The sequence below is a fragment of the Drosophila virilis genome, chromosome X (assembly GCF_030788295.1).
Source record: "Drosophila virilis strain 15010-1051.87 chromosome X, Dvir_AGI_RSII-ME, whole genome shotgun sequence".
Lineage (NCBI taxonomy): Eukaryota > Metazoa > Arthropoda > Insecta > Diptera > Drosophilidae > Drosophila > Drosophila virilis.
In genome coordinates, this window is record NC_091543.1 from 14168490 (window position 1) to 14192008 (window position 23519).

Genomic DNA, 23519 nt, shown 5'->3' on the forward strand with positions numbered 1-23519 from the left:
CGGCCGCTGCGACGGCGGCTGTGACTGCGGCTGCGGCAGCGGCCGCGTCGTTTGCTGCCATCTAATGGCGCGCTGCTTTGACTGTGACGACGTCGATCGTTTCGGCTTTCGGCGACGGCGGCGGCGGCAGCAGAAGCAGCAACAGCAGCAGCAGCGACAGCGACGCTTTAAAATAGTTGTTGTTGCTGTTGTTGTTCCGCGCTAGTTTCCGAGGCGCGCGCGCCTGCAACCAGCTACGTTGGCAGCGCAGCCAGCGCAGACGTTGCTGGCTGACTGGGCTGAGACTGTTTGTGGCTGCTGCTTGCTTTCTTTCGCTCGCTTACTCCTTTCATTTCACTTTATTTCGTTCGAATGTACGCACGTTGGCCGCGGAGCAGCATCAAACAAAACAACAACCAGCCGACAACGACAACAACAACAACAATAACGAGGCAAACAACACACACGGCGCGAAAGCGACTCTTGGCCGCTGTTTCTCTGTTTGTTGTGTGTTGTCATACGGAAGAGACACTACATAATTTCGGTTTAAAAAAAAAAAAATAAAATTTTTTTTTGGAATTTTTTTTAGTACTTTTTTTTTGTGTAATAATTTTGTTGTCATTTTGGTTGTTGTGTGCGACGAGTGCGCGTACTAGCGAGTACCCGGTTACTGTTATTCGGAACTTACGGCGTGCGAAATACAGTTAAATTAACGGTCAATACGGGATTTCAACGCTCGCGCCTTGTTTGATGTGGTCTGCCTGTAATATTCATTGGATATACTACTTAATAAATACATATACATATGTATATATTTATATATGTATATATATAAATGTATACATAGATAAAAAATAAAATGCATACTCGCTGTTGTCTCAATGTCTCGCTGTGTGTGTGTCTGTGTGTGTACAGTTTGCTCGTTGTTTCTAGTTAGAACAAACAAAGTACAAAAACAAAAACAATAAACAAAAAAAAAAAAAAAACAACTATCTAACGGTCAACGGATTATATGCAGCGTTTAAAAAGTGATCATATAGGATATATGTATAAATCTATGCTAATATCTGGTACTTTTTTTTAATGTTTGTTGTATTTATGTTGCTCTAAGTGTTTACCCCCCGACTTCCCCATTCTAAATACACACAAACACACACACACACTCGTTACTCGTTACTCGTCACTTTTTTATCAGCGATCACAAGTGCATATCATTTCATCTGCCATAACGAGAAAGCTCAAGGATATTTGGTGTATGTGTGTGGGTGTGTGTGTGTACATCTTCTTCTTCTGTTTTTTTTTTTATCGCTCACATATCTTTCAACTCGCTCATTAGCTGTGCAGTGATAACGAGAGAAACACTCGCTTGTTGTTGTGCGTGCGTGTGAGTGTGTGTGCGTGTGTACATCCCAACAAGTGGAATAAACGCAAAACGCAAAGAGATTGACATAAACCGTGGATCAAACTCATGCCTGGATCGCTGTGGAAGCATGCGTCATAGTTGGCGCTGGTTGCCAGCGGTTGCCGTTGCCAGAATGGCAACAGTTGCCAGTGTTGCCACCGTACATCAGCTGTGTCTGCCAACCTAAAAACAATACCCAGCAGCAGCAGGAGCAGCAGCAGCAGCATCAGCAGGAGCGAACGCAGCCCAAATGAATGCCAATCAGCCGCTGAGCCTGGAGCCAACGGTGGCTGCTGTCAATGTTGCTGCTGTCGTTGCCGAAGCAGCAGCAGCAGCAGCAGCAGCTGCAACAGCAAGCAAAAGTGGCGAGGCCAAGCAGAATGGCCAGCACACGCACGAGGAGCAACAGCAGCAGCAGCAGCAGCAGCAGCTAAGAACCATCAATGGTCACGGCAGCAACAACAACAGCAGCAGCAGCAGCATCGATGACGACAATATTGCCGACAAGGACGCCGGCTTGGAGGTTGACAGCAGCAGCAGCAGCAGCAACAGCAAGTTGACCATTATCAAAACGCCGCTAAATAAAACGTTGCTCAAGAAGTGCAACAACAACAACAACAGCAGCAGCAGCAGCAATGGCAATCTGCCGCATGTTGCACTCAACAACACGGGCAACAACAGCAACAACTTGCGCAGCAGCAGCAGCAGCAACGCTGGCATCGGCAGCAGCAGCAGCGGCGACGATGCTTTGGGTTTTGGTTGCGATTCCGGTTTTCAAAGCGGAAATAACAATGAACAAGAACAATTTATGAATGATAATCATCATCATCATCATCATTACCATCATCATTATCATCTTCATGGCAGCGAACGCGACGGCGACGGCGACAACGACGGCGACGGCGACGGCGATAACGATAATGATGTTGCTGCTGCTGCTGCTGGTGCTGGCGGCGGCAGCGCTGATGTTGCAGCCACCGCCGCAGCAGCAGCAACAACAACAACAACAACAAGAACATGCTGCTCAACGCCCGAACATGTTGCAGCCGAATTGCAAACAGACCAGGAGCAGCAGCAACAGCCGCACGACTTTCATATAAAAACGCCAGCAACAGTTGCAGCAGCAACGGCCGCAGCAACAATATCCTGCACGGCAGCAACATTGCCCGCAGCAGCGGCAGCTGCCAACAAGGCTGCGGCACAGAATGCCTGCAGTCAAAAGTGTAACAAGTGCAATTCTCACAACAACAACAGCAACAATAACAACAACAACAACAGCAATAATAATAACAACAACAACATTCATTACAACAACTATAATAATTATTATAAGAAAAAATCTCGTATGCCGCCCATTTGCCGTTAGTATTTTTTTTTTTTTGATACGTTCTGTTTTCATATAACATAACCTCGTTTTTATCATAATGCATATAGTACTTGAACCCGCCCCCAACCCCCTGCACCTACCCACACACTCACACACAGACACCCAGCAAAGCCCCCAGCAAACAAAATAATCATCCAAAATCCAATTACAACAACATTTTCGAACAAGTGACAAAAAAGACCACAAAAAATACCACAAAAATACCGCAAAATACCAACAAAAACCAACTAAAAAAATAAATCAAGAGCAAACAAAAATAAATAAACAAAAACTCCAATTGGCAAACCTTTCTAACGCATCATCACGTTCAAGATCAAGCAAGATCTTGCTCGTAAGCTGCGTTCAACAAAAAATTTGATCTGAATCCCAATTTTATTATATTTACTTTTTTTTTTTTGGCTGTCGCAGGCTCTGCCGCCATGTGGCAAGTGCGGCGCACACAACAGACAGAACCTAAATGCTTTCCTCGAGTACAAACACAACACCAACAATACCAACAACAACAAAAACAACAGTTTTAAGAAATCAACCAAATATACGTAAACAAAAACAATTTCTTCACAATCGGCATACAAAATTTTTGCGTATACTTTTACGATCCAAATTCAAGAATCGAATCGGCAACAACAAAATTATGACATCCATAGGTAAAAAAAAATAAACTACCCAAGCCTCTAACCTGTTAAGTAGTAATCGTTACTAATCAACTAGAAATCTATGATACCATTCCATACCCAACCATTCCTAACCCCACTAACAACAACATCAACAACAATCACAACAACCACTCTCTTTGTATATATTATATTGCCCTAGTGCGACTCTGGCTGCACATATTTTCCGCTGTATTTTACTCAAAATGTGACTATGATTTACAGCATGCTTCGCTACACTAAACAAAATTATATAAACTTTATATTTTATATTTATTTTAAGTGCTTAAATTCTTAACTAGCTGTGTATGCAATACGTTTTATTCAAGATTTAAGGCGAATATCACATAAGCATTTTCTAAAATGTTGTTAAATGCTTTGAAAATTTGAGTTTTCGATAAATCTATCGATAAATAGATAACTTGATAACTATTTAATTGATTGGACTCTAGAGCAAGTCTTCCCTCATAAAGAATCGATAGTTAATAAATGCATAACACATACGCTGGCTGATTCGGTCCATCTTAAAAAGTTATCGATAGCGCTTAAAAGTTATCGATAAATAGTTAAAAGACGCTCGTTCTAGCTACCTCCCTTAACTAGCAAACGGGGCATTTGATTCGATTAAACCCTCATAACTATCGCTAAGCAAGCATCGACGATGTATCGATATATTATATATATAAATTGTTTTTGCTTATCGAGCCTGCCACGTGTTATCGGTAGTCAAATTCAACATAATATTTAAACGAAGCCATTTTAAGCTAATTAGTTTTGAAAAGTTTGATTTGAATTATTTCTATGCATATTACTTGCAAGAATATTCGTGATGCATTCGAAAACTACATAAATCGAAACATTAATAGGCCTTTAGCTATCCGAAACTATATCGACTCTTAAATAAGCCTTTAACTATTCGAAATTGTTATATCAAAAATTCTATCGAAACTATGCCTATTCGAATACTATATGGAAAATAAGCTCGTACATATCTAAACCCAATGGAGCCGTTAATTATTCGAAAACTTTGTCGAAACTGAAAAAAAGAACCGTTAGCTATTCGAATACAACTTATATCGAAAGTTATATATAAGCCGTTAGCTAAACGAAAACAATATCGAAACTATACCGTTACCTATTCGAAAACTATATCGAAAACCAAAAATGCCGTAAGCTATTCGAAAACTATGTCTAACTATAACTTGGGGCGTTTCGCAATATTTTTGAAGCAAAAGTTTTCCCCGCAAGCTGTAGAATTTTCTCGCCTTTGATTCAATTATTTTCGAGTGTAAGGTTTTGCTTGAGTTACCGAACAGCTTCGAAATCGAAACGGGATACCATCGCAGCGGCTGCAATTGCAGTTGCTGTTGTTGGAAATTCTCGAAAAAAAAAAAATATCTATATATATATATAGAAACAACTCTGCCCAGTTGCGTTCTTCGTATTAACTTCTCATTATTGTGGCTCACAGGTGCGTGTGCAACAGCTGTGTGTGTGCGTGTGCGTGTGTGGGTGTGCTGCTGTTGCTGTTGCTACCACGCGCCATACACACACACAAACACACACACACAGCTACGCATGGGCTTTATTGTTTAGAATAATCTTGCGCTTGATAATGAAAATAGGTCAAATTTTAAAAATACACACACAAACGCGACATTGGCGACGCCGCCGTCAACGTCGCTGCCGTCGCTGGCAAATGATCGTGGCATGCGTGTAGATACGGCATTAGATAGATACACACACACACACACACACAGGCACAACAAGCACGCAGACAGCCGCTGGGCCAACGCACCGCGTTCACTAATTGAGCCAGAGCGAGAGAACGAGAAGGCGCGAGAGCGAGAGCAGCGCTAGAATTTCAATGCGATCGAAAGTTCAGCAGCTGCTGCTGCTGCCTCCAACCACCATCCCCCCCCCCCCCGCCCTTCCCTCTGCCCGCGTGCGTACGCCCACTCGCTGCTGCTGTTGCTTGAACTTCTAGCTTGCAACAGATTGCAACAGAAGCGCTTATCTTGCCGCAGACGCGCGGCGTTTCTAGCTGATAGCGTGCCCCTCCAGCTAACCTACCCAATAGCCCACACACCACCCCAAGCACCCCTCCCCCTGCCCTCCCTGGCCGCTTCCCGGCCAGTCACTGCCAACCCGCCTGTCCATATTTACTTTTGACCCATTTCGAGTTGTGTTTTATTTCTTTTACGCTCAACGAAGACAAGCAAAATGCTCAGCGACGCAGCTAATTAGACGACGCCCTCCTACCCTTCCCTCCCCTGCCCTGCACCACCCTCCTGCCGACTACAGTCAAGCGCGCCTCCGCTCTGCCCCGTGCCTTCACTTTCGGCTGAACCAGTTTTTTTTTAGAGACTTCTTTTTTTTTGGTGGGGAAGTAAATGCAAATTTTGTTTTGACCATTTGGCAATAACTTCCGCAAAATCCGATTCGTCGCGTTAAGAAAAAAAAAAATACGAAAAAAACAAAAACAAACCAAAGAAAAAAAAACCTACTTTAGCTGATATATGATTTTATGCATGCCAAAGACAGCGGTGATTCACCTGCTTGCGCGAATAGACTCGTGAAGCCCATCCAAAGTTGACGCTTTAGCTCTTAGGCGCGCCACAGATCGGTGCTAATGAATCGATAAATGCTTTAGCTATCGATAACTGTGTACCCAATCGATTCGATAAATGCAATAGCTATCGATATATGCCTAAGGGCACTTTTTACAGATATATCTCAAAGTCATATTTTCTAATCTAATCGATAAATGCATTCGCTATCGATAACTGCTTAGGAGTACGTTTTGCAGATATATGTGAAAGTCGCATCACCCAATCGGTGCTTATGTATCGATAAATGCATTAGCTTTCGATATCTACCTAAGAGTACTTTTCCTAGATGTATAAAATATATATATCCAAGTCGTATAACTCAGCTGAAGAGTAAAGTTTTTGGGGATTGTAACAATTCGTTGCAGCTGATACTCTCGTAATTTATATTATATAATACTCTTATAATATACATTACATCTACTTACATCTATTTATCTGATATTATTATTTAGCACTTAATAGCCAGGATAATAGCTCCGCGCGAAGATATGACGTTCCGAAACGACATAATGTCTCGGATAATAGCTCCGCGCGGAGATATGACGTTCCAAAACGACATAACTCCGCGCGAGGATAGGACATTCCAAATCATCAGGTTTTTTTTTTCCAAAATCGAGGTCGGTGCGAAAATCGATACTTGTTCGATGATTTTTTCTTATATCTCGGGTAAATAATCTCTGTTTTTAAAATGTTATACCTTTTTGAATGCGTACGGATCCCTACCATCAATTGGCATTCAAACAAATTATACGTCGATGGGTTCAAAAATGTGAAAGACAAAAAAACCAATAGTTCGTGAAGACAACGTTTCTGATGATTTTTTGGAATATTTCCGTCAAATAATGTCCGATTTTGGAATTTCATACCATTTTTGACTCGTAAGCATCAGTTCTAACGATTGGCATCAAAAAAGAGAAATCAAAAATTTTGACCCAAATCAACAAAATGGCAAGGGGTTACATCATGTTTTTTCAAAATCGAGATCGGTGCGAAAATCGAAACTTTTTCGATGATTTTTTTTTAATATCTCGGGTAATAGCTTCGCGCTGGAGATATGACGTTCCAAAACGACATAATATCTCGGGTAATAGCTTCGCGCTGGAGATATGACGTTCCAAAACGACATAATATCTCGGATAATAGCTCCGCGCGGAGATATGACGTTCCAAAACGACATAATATCTCGGATAATAGCTCCGTGCTGGAGATATGACGTTCCAAAACGACATAATATCTCGGATAATAGCTCCGCGCTGAGATATGACGTTCCAAAACGACATAATATCTCGGGTACTAGCTTCGCGCGGAGATATGACGTTCCAAAACGACAAAATATCTCGGATAATAGTTCCGCGCGGAGATATGACGTTCCAAAACGACATAATATCTCGGATAATAGCTTCGCGCTGGAGATATGACGTTCCAAAACGACATAATATCTTGGGTAATAGCATTGCGCTGGAGATATGACGTTCCAAAACGACATAATATCTCGGATAATAGCTTCGCGCGGAGATATGACGTTCCAAAACGACATAACTCCGCGCGAAGATATGACATTCCAAATCATCAGATTTTTTTTTTTTTAATATTGAGGTCGATGCTAAAATCGAAACTTTTTCGATGATTTTTTTTAATATCTCGCGGGTAATAGCTCTGCGCTGGAGATATGACGTTCCAAAACGACATAACATCTCGGATAATAGCTCCGCGCGGAGATATGACGTTCCAAAACGACATAATATCTCGGATAATAGCTTCGCGCTGGAGATATGACGTTCCAAAACGACATAATATCTCGGGTAATAGCATTGCGCTGGAGATATGACGTTCCAAAACGACATAACATCTCGGATAATAGCTCCGCGCGGAGATATAACGTTCCAAAACGACATAATATTTCGGATAATAGCTTCGCGCGGAGATATGACGTTCCAAAACGACATAACTCCGCGCGAGGATATGACATTCCAAATCATCAGATTTTTTTTTTTTCAAAATCGAGGTGGATGCTAAATTCTTAACTTTTTCGATGATTTTTTTTTAATATCTCGAGTAATAGCTTCGCGCTGGAGATATGACGTTCCAAAACGACATAATATCTCGGATAATAGCTCCGCGCGGAGATATGACGTTCCAAAACGACATAATATCTCGGGTAATAGCTTCGCGCGGAGATATGACGTTCCAAAACGACATAACTCCGCGCGAGGATATGACATTCCAAATCATCAGATTTTTTTTTTTTCAAAATCGAGGTCGGTGCTAAAATCGAAACTTTATCGATGATTTTTTTTTATATCTTGAGAAATAGTTTCGCGCTGGAGATATGACGTTCCAAAACGACATAATATCTCGGATAATAGCTCCGCGCGGAGATATGACGTTCCAAAACGACATAATATCTCGGATAATAGCGCCCCGCGGAGATATGACGTTCCAAAACGACATAACTCCGCGCGAAGATATGACATTCCAAATCATCAGATTTTTTTTTTTCAAAATCGAGGTCGATGCTAAAATCGAAACTTATTCGATGATTTTTTTTAAATATTTCGGGTAATAGTTTCGCGCTGGAGATATGACGTTCCAAAACGACATAATATCTCGGATAATAGCTTCGCGCTGGAGATATGACGTTCCAAAACGACATAATATCTCGGGTAATAGCTTCGCGCTGGAGATATGACGTTCCAAAACGACATAATATCTCGGGAATTATCTTCGCGCTGGAGATATGACGTTCCAAAACGACATAATATCTCGGATAATAGCTCCGCGTGGAGATATGATGTTCCAAAACGACATAATGTCTCGGATAATAGCTCCGCGCGGAGATATGACGTTCCAAAACGACATAACTCCGCGCGAGGATAGGACATTCCAAATCATCAGGTTTTTTTTTTCCAAAATCGAGGTCGGTGCGAAAATCGATACTTGTTCGATGATTTTTTCTTATATCTCGGGTAAATAATCTCTGTTTTTAAAATGTTATACCTTTTTGAATGCGTACGGATCCCTACCATCAATTGGCATTCAAACAAATTATACGTCGATGGGTTCAAAAATGTGAAAGACAAAAAAACCAATAGTTCGTGAAGACAACGTTTCTGATGATTTTTTGGAATATTTCCGTCAAATAATGTCCGATTTTGGAATTTCATACCATTTTTGACTCGTAAGCATCAGTTCTAACGATTGGCATCAAAAAAGAGAAATCAAAAATTTTGACCCAAATCGACAAAATGGCAAGGGGTTACATCATGTTTTTTCAAAATCGAGATCGGTGCGAAAATCGAAACTTTTTCGATGATTTTTTTTTAATATCTCGGGTAATAGCTTCGCGCTGGAGATATGACGTTCCAAAACGACATAATATCTCGGGTAATAGCTTCGCGCTGGAGATATGACGTTCCAAAACGACATAATATCTCGGATAATAGCTCCGCGCGGAGATATGACGTTCCAAAACGACATAATATCTCGGATAATAGCTCCGCGCTGGAGATATGACGTTCCAAAACGACATAATATCTCGGATAATAGCTCCGCGCTGAGATATGACGTTCCAAAACGACATAATATCTCGGATAATAGCTTCGCGCGGAGATATAACGTTCCAAAACGACATAATATCTCGGATAATAGCTTCGCGCTGGAGATATGACGTTCCAAAACGACATAACATCTCGGATAATAGCTCCGCGCGGAGATATGACGTTCCAAAACGACATAATATCTCGGATAATAGCTTCGCGCTGGAGATATGACGTTCCAAAACGACATAATATCTCGGGTAATAGCATTGCGCTGGAGATATGACGTTCCAAAACGACATAACATCTCGGATAATAGCTCCGCGCGGAGATATAACGTTCCAAAACGACATAATATTTCGGATAATAGCTTCGCGCGGAGATATGACGTTCCAAAACGACATAACTCCGCGCGAGGATATGACATTCCAAATCATCAGATTTTTTTTTTTCAAAATCGAGGTGGATGCTAAATTCTAAACTTTTTCGATGATTTTTTTTTAATATCTCGAGTAATAGCTTTGCGCTGGAGATATGACGTTCCAAAACGACATAATATCTCGGGAATTAGCTTCGCGCTGGAGATATGACGTTCCAAAACGACATAATATCTCGGGAATTAGCTTCGCGCTGGAGATATGACGTTCCAAAACGACATAATATCTCGGATAATAGCTCCGCGTGGAGATATGACGTTCCAAAACGACATAATATCTCGGATAATAGCGCCGCGCGGAGATATGACGTTCCAAAACGACATAACTCCGCGCGAGGATATGACATTCCAAATCATCAGATTTTTTTTTTTTCAAAATCGAGGTCGGTGCTAAAATCGAAACTTTATCGATGATTTTTTTTTATATCTTGAGAAATAGTTTCGCGCTGGAGATATGACGTTCCAAAACGACATAATATCTCGGATAATAGCTCCGCGCGGAGATATGACGTTCCAAAACGACATAATATCTCGGATAATAGCTTCGCGCGGAGATATGACGTTCCAAAACGACATAACTCCGCGCGAGGATATGACATTCCAAATCATCAGATTTTTTTTTTTTCAAAATCGAGGTGGATGCTAAATTCTAAACTTTTTCGATGATTTTTTTTTAATATCTCGAGTAATAGCTTTGCGCTGGAGATATGACGTTCCAAAACGACATAATATCTCGGGAATTAGCTTCGCGCTGGAGATATGACGTTCCAAAACGACATAATATCTCGGGAATTAGCTTCGCGCTGGAGATATGACGTTCCAAAACGACATAATATCTCGGATAATAGCTCCGCGTGGAGATATGACGTTCCAAAACGACATAATATCTCGGATAATAGCGCCGCGCGGAGATATGACGTTCCAAAACGACATAACTCCGCGCGAGGATATGACATTCCAAATCATCAGATTATTTTTTTTTCAAAATCGAGGTCGGTGCTAAAATCGAAACTTTATCGATGATTTTTTTTTTATATCTTGAGAAATAGTTTCGCGCTGGAGATATGACGTTCCAAAACGACATAATATCTCGGATAATAGCTTCGCGCTGGAGATATGATGTTCCAAAACGACATAATATCTCGGGTAATAGCTTCGCGCGGAGATATGACGTTCCAAAACGACATAACTCCGCGCGAGGATATGACATTCCAAATCATCAGATTATTTTTTTTTCAAAATCGAGGTCGGTGCTAAAATCGAAACTTTATCGATGATTTTTTTTTATATCTTGAGAAATAGTTTCGCGCTGGAGATATGACGTTCCAAAACGACATAATATCTCGGATAATAGCTTCGCGCTGGAGATATGATGTTCCAAAACGACATAATATCTCGGGTAATAGCTTCGCGCGGAGATATGACGTTCCAAAACGACATAACTCCGCGCGAGGATATGACATTCCAAATCATCAGATTTTTTTTTTCAAAATCGAGGTCGATGCTAAAATCGAAACTTATTCGATGATTTTTTTTAAATATTTCGGGTAATAGTTTCGCGCTGGAGATATGACGTTCCAAAACGACATAATATCTCGGATAATAGCTTCGCGCTGGAGATATGACGTTCCAAAACGACATAATATCTCGGGTAATAGCTTCGCGCTGGAGATATGACGTTCCAAAACGACATAATATCTCGGGAATTATCTTCGCGCTGGAGATATGACGTTCCAAAACGACATAATATCTCGGATAATAGCTCCGCGTGGAGATATGACGTTCCAAAACGACATAATATCTCGGATAATAGCGCCCCGCGGAGATATGACGTTCCAAAACGACATAACTCCGCGCGAAGATATGACATTCCAAATCATCAGATTTTTTTTTTTCAAAATCGAGGTCGATGCTAAAATCGAAACTTATTCGATGATTTTTTTTAAATATTTCGGGTAATAGTTTCGCGCTGGAGATATGACGTTCCAAAACGACATAATATCTCGGATAATAGCTTCGCGCTGGAGATATGACGTTCCAAAACGACATAATATCTCGGGTAATAGCTTCGCGCTGGAGATATGACGTTCCAAAACGACATAATATCTCGGGAATTATCTTCGCGCTGGAGATATGACGTTCCAAAACGACATAATATCTCGGATAATAGCTCCGCGTGGAGATATGACGTTCCAAAACGACATAATATCTCGGGTAATAGCTTCGCGCGGAGATATGACGTTCCAAAACGACATAACTCCGCGCGAAGATATGACATTCCAAATCATCAGATTTTTTTTTTTTCAAAATCGAGGTCGATGCTAAAATCGAAACTTATTCGATGATTTTTTTTAAATATTTCGGGTAATAGTTTCGCGCTGGAGATATGACGTTCCAAAACGACATAATATCTCGGATAATAGCTTCGCGCTGGAGATATGACGTTCCAAAACGACATAATATCTCGGGTAATAGCTTCGCGCTGGAGATATGACGTTCCAAAACGACATAATATCTCGGGAATTAGCTTCGCGCTGGAGATATGACGTTCCAAAACGACATAATATCTCGGGTAATAGCTTCGCGCTGGAGATATGATGTTCCAAAACGACATAATATCTCGGGTAATAGCTTCGCGCGGAGATATGACGTTCCAAAACGACATAACTCCGCGCGAGGATATGACATTCCAAATCATCAGATTATTTTTTTTTCAAAATCGAGGTCGGTGCGAAAATCGAAACTTTTTCGATGATTTTTTTTTTAATATCTCGAGTAATAGCTTCGCGCTGGAGATATGACGTTCCAAAACGACATAATATCTCGGATAATAGCTTCGCGCTGGAGATATGACGTTCCAAAACGACATAATATCTCGGATAATAGCTCCGAGTGGAGATATGACGTTCCAAAACGACATAACTCCAGGCGTAACATATAAGAGCTATAGACTTGAAATTTTAGATGTAGGTGCTCCTAGTGCCTGCGTGATAATCGATAACTTACTCAGTTTCCAAGCAATCGATAAAAATCGATATCGATATCGATATCCTATTTTTTGGGCAGTTTTGGTAAATAATAAGAGTTAGAGTCCCCAAACTTGACATATAGCTTCTAAAATAGAATATATATATGCATTTGATGTTGGAAGAAGAGGTATCCCCTAGTCGGGAGCTCCCGACTAGAACCTCTTACTTGTTGGATTTCAAATTTTGCAGTAGCTGGAATTTTTCAGATATTTTTAAAAGATTTCCGCAAAGTTTCTTATCTGCCTATGTTAAGCTCTTTGGCATTCAAATGTTTGGTAAGAACCAGAAAGTCGTCTCTCCTTCAAATATAATCAACTCTTAAGTCGAAGCGGCGCAATTAGTGAGTGTCTACTGTATTTTCTGTGAAGTGTCAACTGCCAATGTGTTTTAAGCTCGAAGCTTCGAGATTTATTTAAGCAAGTCGAGTTTAAGTTTAAGTTTAAGTATTTGGAAGTTGATATTATAAATAAAACACAGAATTGTTTCATAGGTCAAACCTGGACTTAAGGCAAAACCTGAGTTTTAGATGAAATGCTCCAGTTTCCAGAATGTTGCTTGAATATTCGGATGGAGCGCAGCCAGAGACAGCCGATATGCCCTGCTTGAAAGCAGGGTATTGACAAAACCAATTTGAATGAAAATTTGAAATTCTAAAACGCCAAATCAAGTTTGACAAGTTAACACCCATGCGAAACGATTTCAGCTTGAGACAAAGTCATGGCCATGGGAAACGTAGCATCAACATCTCTCAGACAAGCAGAACAAGAATACAAGAATATTTTGGCTAGGAACTGCTTAGCTCTTCAAGAGAGCCAGATCTTAAGACAGACTCAACTAACTCAGTGTGAAGAGCTCAAAATAGAACAATGTAAAAACAAATAGGAGTGCCCGACTAGAAGATACCCTGAGCACAAAAGGAAGGTTGAAAGACCAACGCGTTCACACATACGGACATATGGACAGACGGATAGAAAGACGGAGAGAAAGACGGACGAACAAAAAGACGGATGGACGGAAAGTAGGACAGAACGACGAAATATTGATGCTGATCAAGAATATATATTACTATATTATATATAGTTTATGGGCTCAAAGATGCTTCGTTTTGCCACTTACATGCATTTGCACAAAGACAGTATGGGGTATACTGTACCCACTTTTAAGACTAGGAGATACCCTGTAACCAGTGTCAGGTTGCTTTTACAAACACTTCGGTTTCCTTCTTCTTCACTCTGTCCCGCATTCTTGGTGAATTTCTCAGGTTTTATATCAAGCTTAAGTGAAGTGGGCAAAGTTATTCAAAAACTGAAATGTTTTGAGTGTGAATGTGAGCATACTTAACGAGATGCTAGACTCCAAGTTTGGTGTAACTATATGATATATTCTTCGGGATTTGCATAAATAAGGATGTCTTAAAATCGATATTTATCGATATTTTAACAAATGGAAAAGCTATCGAAAAATTGTTGTACTCTTTCTGGACAGGGTATACAAGAATCTAAATTGCAAATTTCAAGCTTCTAGATCTTGTGATTTCCGAGGTCAAACAGACGGATAGAAGGACGGACACGCAGACGGACGTACACGAACATATATGAATATATATATAATAGATCTATATATATGTATTTTGTGAGCTCAGAGTAGTTTTCCTTCGCGCGTTACATACATTTGCACAAAAACAGTATACCCTTTATAGCACATTTTAATGGTTGGAAAAAAGCTTAGGCTTCACACATTTAATATATAGCTAAGGCTTGCTATAGGAACGATCTGTTGAAAATGTAGCCTCTTAAGTAAACATGTGTTTGATTTTAAGATCCTTTTCGGGTCTGGAAGGATTTCGGGTCTCGTGTTCCTGGCTGGAACATATATTTCAGTTTTTTGAATGCGAACTCGAAGACTCGTGTTTGTTTTCTTTTCTCTTTAAGTATTTCTAGTATTAAGCTGTAAATAGTAAATGTTGTTATATGGAGTTGAGTTCCTTAATGTGAAGCATATATCCGCAATCACTTATGCCCCCCTCTCTCTCTCTCTCTCTCTCTCCCTCTTTCTCTCACCCTCTCTGCCGCAGGAATTATGACACTGAGCCGTGGCCCGTACAGCGAGCTCGATAAAATGAGCCTTTTTCAAGACCTCAAACTCAAGCGGCGCAAAATCGATTCAAGATGCAGCAGTGACGGCGAGTCCATAGCGGACACATCCACCTCGTCGCCGGATCTATTGGCGCCGATGTCACCCAAGCTATGCGACAGCGGCACAGGTGCGTCGCTGTCAGCGTTGCCGGCGCTGCCATCGGTGACGGTAACGGTGACAACAGCGGCATCCACATCGGCGGCAGCAGCAGCTGCCGTCTCCACATCAACAACAACATCATCAGCAACAGCAGCAGCAGCAGCAGCAGCAGCAGCGGCGGCAGCAACATCATCCACGTCGGCGGCAACATGTCCGAGCAGCACGATTACCATAACTGCGACAGCAGCAGCTAAGGCGGCAGCAGCTGCAGCTGCAGCAGCAGCAGCAGCAGCAGCAACAACAACAGGCACAGGATCGGCTGGCGGATCCGTGAAGCATCAACAGACTGAAATACACTCATCCAGCAGTGCGATAACAGCGGCAGCTGCCTCCACAGTGATGTCGCCGCCGCCGCCAGCCGGCACGCCGCCCAGCGCCATGCTGGACACTGGCGGCGGCGGCGGCGGCAATGGGGGCGGCGGCGGAGAGGCACTCTCACTGGCATTGAATGCGCGCGGCACGCCCACACCGCCGCACAATAATGGCGGCGCGTCCAGCTCGAGCAACAGCAGCAGTCGCCTGGCCTCGCCCGACTCGCTCGAGGAGAAGCCCTCAACGACAACGGGTCGCAGCAGCGGCACGCCCACCAATGGGCTGTTGGCCAGCAGCAGCAGCGGCAGTGGCAGCGGCAGCAACAAGATCAATAGCAACAACAGCAACCTGAGCGTTATACGCTCCGTTAAGGAGGAGCGCATCCTGGCCTCGCCCACCAAAATGCTTGCCTACCATCAGCAGCAGCAGCAGCAACAGCAGCAGCAGCAGCAGCGCGAACGGGAGCAAAGAGAGCGAGAACGAGAACGGGAACGAGAAAGGGAACGGGAGAGGGAACGGGAACGAGAGCGCGACTTGAAGGCGGCTCCGGGTCATGTGACCGTGCTGGTTACGCCGTCGCGCATTAAAGCGGAGCCACCGCCACCCGCCTCGCCCTCCTCGACCACACAGCGCGACAGGGAGCGGGACAGAGAGCGGGACAGAGAGCGGGACAGAGAGCGGGACAGAGAAAGAGAAAGAGAACGCGAATTGGGCAGCTCCAGTTCCATCAGCTCGTCGCAGCACATAAGTCGCGGAAGTCCGGGTCCGCATCCGGGCCAGCATCATGGGCATGCCTATGGCCATCCGCACGGCCATTTGTCGAGCCATGGGCATGGCAGCTTGACGCCCGCCTCCATTGTCCAGACGCATCATCTGCACCAGCAGCTGACGCAGCCGCTGACGCTGCGCAAGAATAGCCCGCCTCAGGAGCTGCAGCTGCCGCAGCTCTCGATGCAGTCCATGCAGCAGCTGACTCAGCAACAGCTGCACCTGCATCTCCTCGGTCAGCAGCAGCAGCAGCAGCAACAGCAGCAGCAGCAGCAACAATCGCCGCAGCATTTGCAGCAACATTCGCCGCATGCGCTGATACGCGTCAAGAAGGAGCCAACCTCATCCGTTGGTTCTGTTCAGGTGCAGCGGCATTTGTCGCCGCATCACCAACAGCAACATCAGCAGCAACATCAGCAACAACATCAGCAACACCAACAGCAACAGCAGCAGCAGCAACAACAGTCGCTGCTGCACTCCGCTTCGCTGCAATCGCTGCGTCATCCGAGCCGCGATGCGGCCATTTTGTTTCGAGTGAAGAGCGAGGTGCAGCAACAGGTGGCGGTGGCCGCCGCTGCCGCCGCCTCCTCGGGCCTGCCGCATCTCATGCAGCCGACGTCAGCAGCGGCAGCGGCAGCTGCGGCGGCAGCCGCACAGCGCATGGTCTGCTTTAGTAATGCGCGCATCAATGGCGTCAAGCCGGAGGTGATTGGCGGCCCGCTCTGCCCCTCACCGCATCCGTCGTCCTCGTCTTCGTCGTCGCAGCTGTCGCCGCAGACGCCCTCGCAGACGCCGCCGCGTGGCACGCCCACCGTCATCATGGGCGAGAGCTGCGGCGTGCGCACCATGGTCTGGGGCTACGAGCCGCCGCCGCCAACGCCCGGCCAGCAGCAGCAGCAGCAGCAGCAACATCAGCAACAGCAGCAACACCAGCAACACCAGCAGCAGCAGCAGCAACATCAACAGCAACAGCAACATCAACAGCAACATCAGCAACATCAGCAGCAGCAGCAGCAGCAGCAACAGCAGCAACAGCAGCAGCAACAACAGCAGCAGCAGCATTGCCTGCAAACCGCCTCCTCGCCGTCAACCGGGTCGATAACGCCGACGCATACGCCTGGTCCGCAAAATAATGAGGAAGCGGCACAGCTGCTGCTTTCGCTGGGCCAGACGCGCATCCAGGATATGCGTCCGCGTCCGCATCAATTCCGAACGCCGCACGCCCTTAACATGGAACGCCTGTGGGCTGGCGATTACTCGCAGCTGCCGCCGGGCCAGCTGCAGGCGCTCAATCTGAGCGCACAGCAGCAATGGGGCAGCTCGAATTCCAGCTCGGGCAGCGGCAGCGGCAGCGGTCGCTCACTCGAGGCGCCGCACGAGCCCACCGACGAGGATGACCAGCCGCTGGTCTGCATGATATGCGAGGACAAGGCCACCGGCCTGCACTACGGCATCATCACCTGCGAGGGGTAAGTGTCGCCACAAATCTCCAATTTAAGCAAAAAACTAACTGCTAACTCCTCACCTGCAGCTGCAAGGGCTTCTTCAAGCGCACGGTGCAGAACCGCAGGGTCTACACCTGCGTCGCGGACGGCACCTGCGAGATAACCAAAGCACAGCGCAACCGTTGTCAGTATTGTCGATTTAAGAAGTGCATCGAGCAGGGCATGGTGCTGCAAGGTCAGTAGACGAAGCCAACTTGGCCGTACAATTATCACACACACACACACACACACACATAGTTCGCCTTTTTTTGCTTGTCAGTGTGGCCAAAACTAATCTAGTATTTATTATATTTGTTTGTGATCCCTGCTAGCCGTGCGGGAGGATCGCATGCCGGGTGGACGCAACAGCGGCGCCGTTTACAATCTGTACAAGGTGAAGTACAAGAAGCACAAGAAGACCAACCAGAAGCAACAACAGCAACAGCAGCAACAGCAACAGCAGCAACAGCAGCAACAGCAACAGCAGCAGCAGCAACAACAACAACAGCAGCAACAGCAGCAACAGTTGCTGTCGCCCATACATCATCATCATGTGGCTGGCGGTGGACATGGTCATCCGGCGCAATTGTCGCCGCATCATTTGCTCTCGCCGCAGCAGCAACAGTTGGCGGCAGCTGTGGCAGCCGCTGCACAGCATCAACATCAGCAATCGAAGCTGCTGGCCGCTGGCCATGCGGCCGCTGGTGAGCTAAAGCCCATGTTCCTGGGTCCGGTGCTCAAGTCCGAGCACTTGCAGCCGCCGCCCATGCACAGTCCGGCACAGCAGCAGCATCAGCAGCAACAGCAACAGCAGCAGCAACAATCGTCGCCGCATCTGTCGCTATCTTCCCCGCATCACGTGCCGCCGCCGCCGCCGAATGCGGCACAGCAGCAACAGCACCACAATCATCACCAGCAACAGCAGCAGCAGCAGCAGCAACAGCAGCAGCAGCAACAGCAGCAGGCGTCGCTGCCGGCGCATCTGATGAATGGCACTATATTGAAGACGGCGCTGACCAATCCCAGCGAGATTGTGCATCTGCGCCATCGTCTGGACTCGGCGGTCAGCTCGTCGAAGGACAGACAGATCTCGTACGAGCATGCGCTGTCCATGATCCAGACGCTGATCGACTGCGATGCCATGGAGGATATTGCCACGCTGCCGCACTTCAGCGAGTTCCTTGAGGACAAATCTGAGATCAGTGAGAAGCTGTGCAATATTGGCGACTCCATTGTTCACAAACTGGTGTCGTGGACAAAGAAGCTGCCCTTCTACTTGGAAATACCCGTCGAGATACACACAAAGCTGCTCACGGACAAATGGCACGAGATACTCATCCTGACCACGGCCGCCTACCAGGCGCTGCACGGCAAACGATCCTCGAGCGCGGCAACTGGCACTGGCACCGGCACTGGCAGCGCCAACAGTCCCAGCAACAATCACGGCAGCAACAGGCACGGCGGCTCCCCGGCACCAACATCAACGCCAACGGCCAGCCAATTGCCGATGCCGCTGCACAAGGATGATCCCGAATTCGTAAGCGAGGTTAACTCGCATCTGAGCACGCTCCAGACCTGCCTTACCACGCTGATGGGCCAGCCGATTGCCATGGAGCAGCTCAAGCTGGATGTGGGCCACATGGTGGACAAGATGACACAGATCACGATCATGTTCCGGCGCATCAAGCTCAAAATGGAGGAGTACGTCTGCCTCAAGGTCTACATACTGCTGAACAAAGGTACGTCCGCATTCAAGCCAATTGTACCCAACTCATGTTGATCTCCTTGTGACCCTTAGCAGAAGTGGAACTGGAGAGCATACAGGAGCGTTACATTCAGGTGCTGCGCTCCTATTTGCAAAGCTCGTCGCCACAGAATCCGCAGGCCCGGCTCAGCGAGCTGCTCTCCCACATACCCGAGGTAAGTCCGACAAAGCCTCATCCAAGCCAATCTGAACTAATCCTCTCCTGCTCCCGCTCCTGCTCCCGCTCCAGATACAAGCGGCGGCCAGTCTGTTGCTAGAAAGCAAGATGTTTTATGTGCCCTTTGTGCTCAACTCGGCGAGCATAAGGTAGCAAATGCTTGAGCATGGCCTGCTGCCCGCCAGCAATCATCAGCCGGCGCTGCCGAAGCGCCAGCAGCAACACGACCAACATCTGACAACAGCAACACGCCGCAGATCCCGGCCACAACAACAGCAACAGCAGCAGCAACAGCAACAATTGCAGGCGCAGGCGCAGGTTGCTTTGCTGCTGGATCTGCCCAAGATCAAAATCGAAATTGGCGAAGCCGAGCAACAGCAATCGTCTCTATTGCTGCCGTTGCCACTGCCGCTGACAGCAACAGCAACAGCAACAGCAACCGCCAAGCCCAGCGCCAACAGCAATGCCTCCTCGTCCATACTGAAGTCGTCGCTGCTGAGTGGAGCTGCGGCCACATTGGCCACGCTGACAGCAGCCGCCGATCAAATAGCGCGCAGCTCAGCAGCAGTGGCCATCGAGGCGGGCAGCAACAACAACAACAACAGCAGCAGCAGCAGCAGCAACAGCAGCAGCAGCAGCTGCAATACTGCCACTGTAGCTGGCAGGCTGGCAACAAGCAGCAGCAGCAACAGCTTAGAAGAGAGCAAAAGACTTGAACATCAACATCAGCAACAACATCAGCAACAACAACAGCAACAACAACAACAACAACAGCAACAGCAACAGTATACATCAATTCTTCAATCGGCCTTAATGTCACAACGTCCAATGGCAGCAGTTGCTAACAAACCAACAGTAACAGCCGCCGCAACAGCAGAAGCAACATCAACGAGTGCTGGCGCAACAACGAGAACAACAACGACAATAACAAACGCAGCAACAACACCGCCGCCAGCGCATGTGCTCAAAACGGCGTTAACATTGGCCAGCCTAAGTGAAATAGCCACTGCACAACAGCAGCAGCAGCAACAGTTGCTCGCATTGCAGCAGCAACAGCAGCAGCAGCAGCAACAACAGCAGCAACATCAGCTTAAAGTGCCTCGCAGAATTATTAATTTGAACAGCAACACTGCCACTGGCCCAGGCGCAATAACAATCACTGCCAAACCGATGCTGCGACAACGTAACGGCAACAGCAACAGCAACGGCAACTGTCACGACAGCAACAGTTTAAGTCAAGCGGCAAATGGTAAGCAAGAATATTTGTGAGCAATGCACGCAGTTAATTTTAAATACCAATTATCAGCAGCAGCAACAACAGCAACTGCAGCAGCAACATCGCTGCCCAACGGCAGCTGTTGCCATCAGCAGGCAACTGTTGCCAGCACAGCCACAATACACACACAAACCGATGAGCTGTTGCTGTCTGTTGGCACGCCCACGTCATTAGCAATGCGCCCAGCAACAATGCAACAATGGACTGCCGTGTCGACGACGACGACGACGACACAAACACAAACACAATCGCAACAACAACAACCACAACAACAACAACAACAACAAACACCACATGCAACATCATCCACAGCACCACACAACAACAACAACAACAACAACAACAACAATAATATTAATAATAATAATCATAATTATAACAATAATAATTATAATGCCGCCGCTGCCACGCCCATGCGCCCGCCTACGCGCACGCCCGTGACCTCAGCTTCTGTTACTGTAGTTGTGTTCAAAACAATGTTACCTGATGACTGAATTATTTTAGAATAGTACACTTAAAGCATGTTTTTTATTATCGATTACCGATTACCGATTACCAATTACCAATTACCGATTACCAATTATCGATTATTATTATTATTATCATTATCATTATTATTACTACATACATAATGTAGAGCATATTGTATTTTCATGTATTTTAGTTTTCGCCCTGCCCCAATTGTTGGAGATCTTATAAGCCAAAACCTACCCTAACCTAAAAGCACACAAAAAAGAGATGACGAAAAGCAGTAAATGAAAAGCACAAGCCCGTTCTAGAAATTAGGTATACCACGTACCAAGCGAACAATCCAAATCCAAATATCCTAACCCAAGCCTAACGTACTCAGAAGACTGCGGACTGACAACTGAAACGAACTGAAACGGAACGGAACGTAACGGAATGGAAAATGAAAGGCAAACAAAATATAAATATCCTTACACACAGAACACAAGACTGTCAACAAAACGGAACGTAAACAAAGGGAACGAACTGGTATGGAAAGATCCCAAACACGCTGAGCCAACACACTGAACACAAGACTGTAATGCATATAGCGGACTGAAACGGAATGGAATGAAACGTTTTCTTGTGCCTGTTTTCCGTTTTCCAACCCAAGCGCAGACGGACCAGGACGAACACAAGACTGCAACGGAACGAAATGGAATGGAAATGAAACGAAACGAAATGAAATGGTATGGAACAGTTTGGTTTGGTCCGGCTTGATTATGTTTTTTTTTTTGTTTTTTTTTTCTCGTTCGTTCGGTTTTAGAACTGGATTCTGTGGCTTAACGGCATTACGAATGTGTGTGTTGACTTTTAAAACTAAATAAATTATGCTATTACTATATACATACATTATTTTAACACTCACACACACACACACACACGTAAATAAACAACTTTTTTTGTGCAAAATTTTAAGGAGCAAAAATTGCAAAATACAAAAAAAAAAAGAAAAAGCAGAAAAATCTAAGTTAAGTGTTAACATGTATCCATATAAAGTTGATTTAAGATCAGTTCAGATATGAGCTAATAAGTTGTAGTTGACTATAGCCACACACACCCACACACCCACACTTACACACACACACTTACACACTCTCATTCATATATATACAGCTATAAGAATGCATTGTTTTTTTTTTTTTTATATAAATATATATACACAGAAAATTATATATAGATATATATTAATATATAATATATACACACACAGATCTGAATAGATATATACATATAACGCAAGGCAAAGAAAATCAACCACATAAAGTATATATATATATACATACATATATATATATATATACATGCATACATCTATTATATATATATATATATATATATATATAGGAATTATAGTCGTATTTAGCTAGTTTTTATTGTCGTTCGATTTTAAGTACTTTTTGTAGAGAAATTCACACACTCACACACACACACACACGGGCTGCGCTGCGTGTAACGGGCTGATAGGTTGTGCGGGAAGGGGCGGGTGGTTGCGGTTGGCGCGCTTCGCTAAGTTTATCGATATAACGATAATACAACAAATCGAGAGCAAACTTCTACTTTAAATTATTCAAATGGCATATTATGTAATGTTAGTTTAATCAACACACACACACACATACATACACATACATTTTTATGTGTCAGCCTAAGGCGAGCATCTCTGATAATGGAGAAATGTGTACAACATCAAGCAAACACTCGCGCACACATACACACACACACACACAACACACACACACGCCCATACATCTAAGCCTAAGCTAATCCTACTCTAATATTAAAACAGAAAGCAAGCAAAAATGTGTGCATACAAAGTTATACAACTGTTTATTATTATTATAATTATTATTATTATTTTTTTTTTTTTTTATTTTTGTATGTTTGTATGTATGTATTGTACACTTAAAGAAGAAGAAAA

The 23519-nt window shown here is 44.6% G+C and overlaps 1 protein-coding gene across 1 annotated transcript; it reads left to right on the forward strand.

Moving 5' to 3' along the window:
- The first annotated feature begins 352 nt into the window (after positions 1-352).
- Positions 353-22480, forward strand: Hr4 (Hormone receptor 4). The gene is given in 8 exon segments (XM_070209729.1): positions 353-742; positions 1316-2742; positions 15109-17878; positions 17941-18089; positions 18226-19632; positions 19692-19813; positions 19888-21064; positions 21122-22480. Coding segments are annotated over 7 exon segments (7200 nt in total). The 5' UTR covers positions 353-742; positions 1316-1631; the 3' UTR covers positions 21586-22480.
- Positions 22481-23519: the final 1039 nt, after the last annotated feature.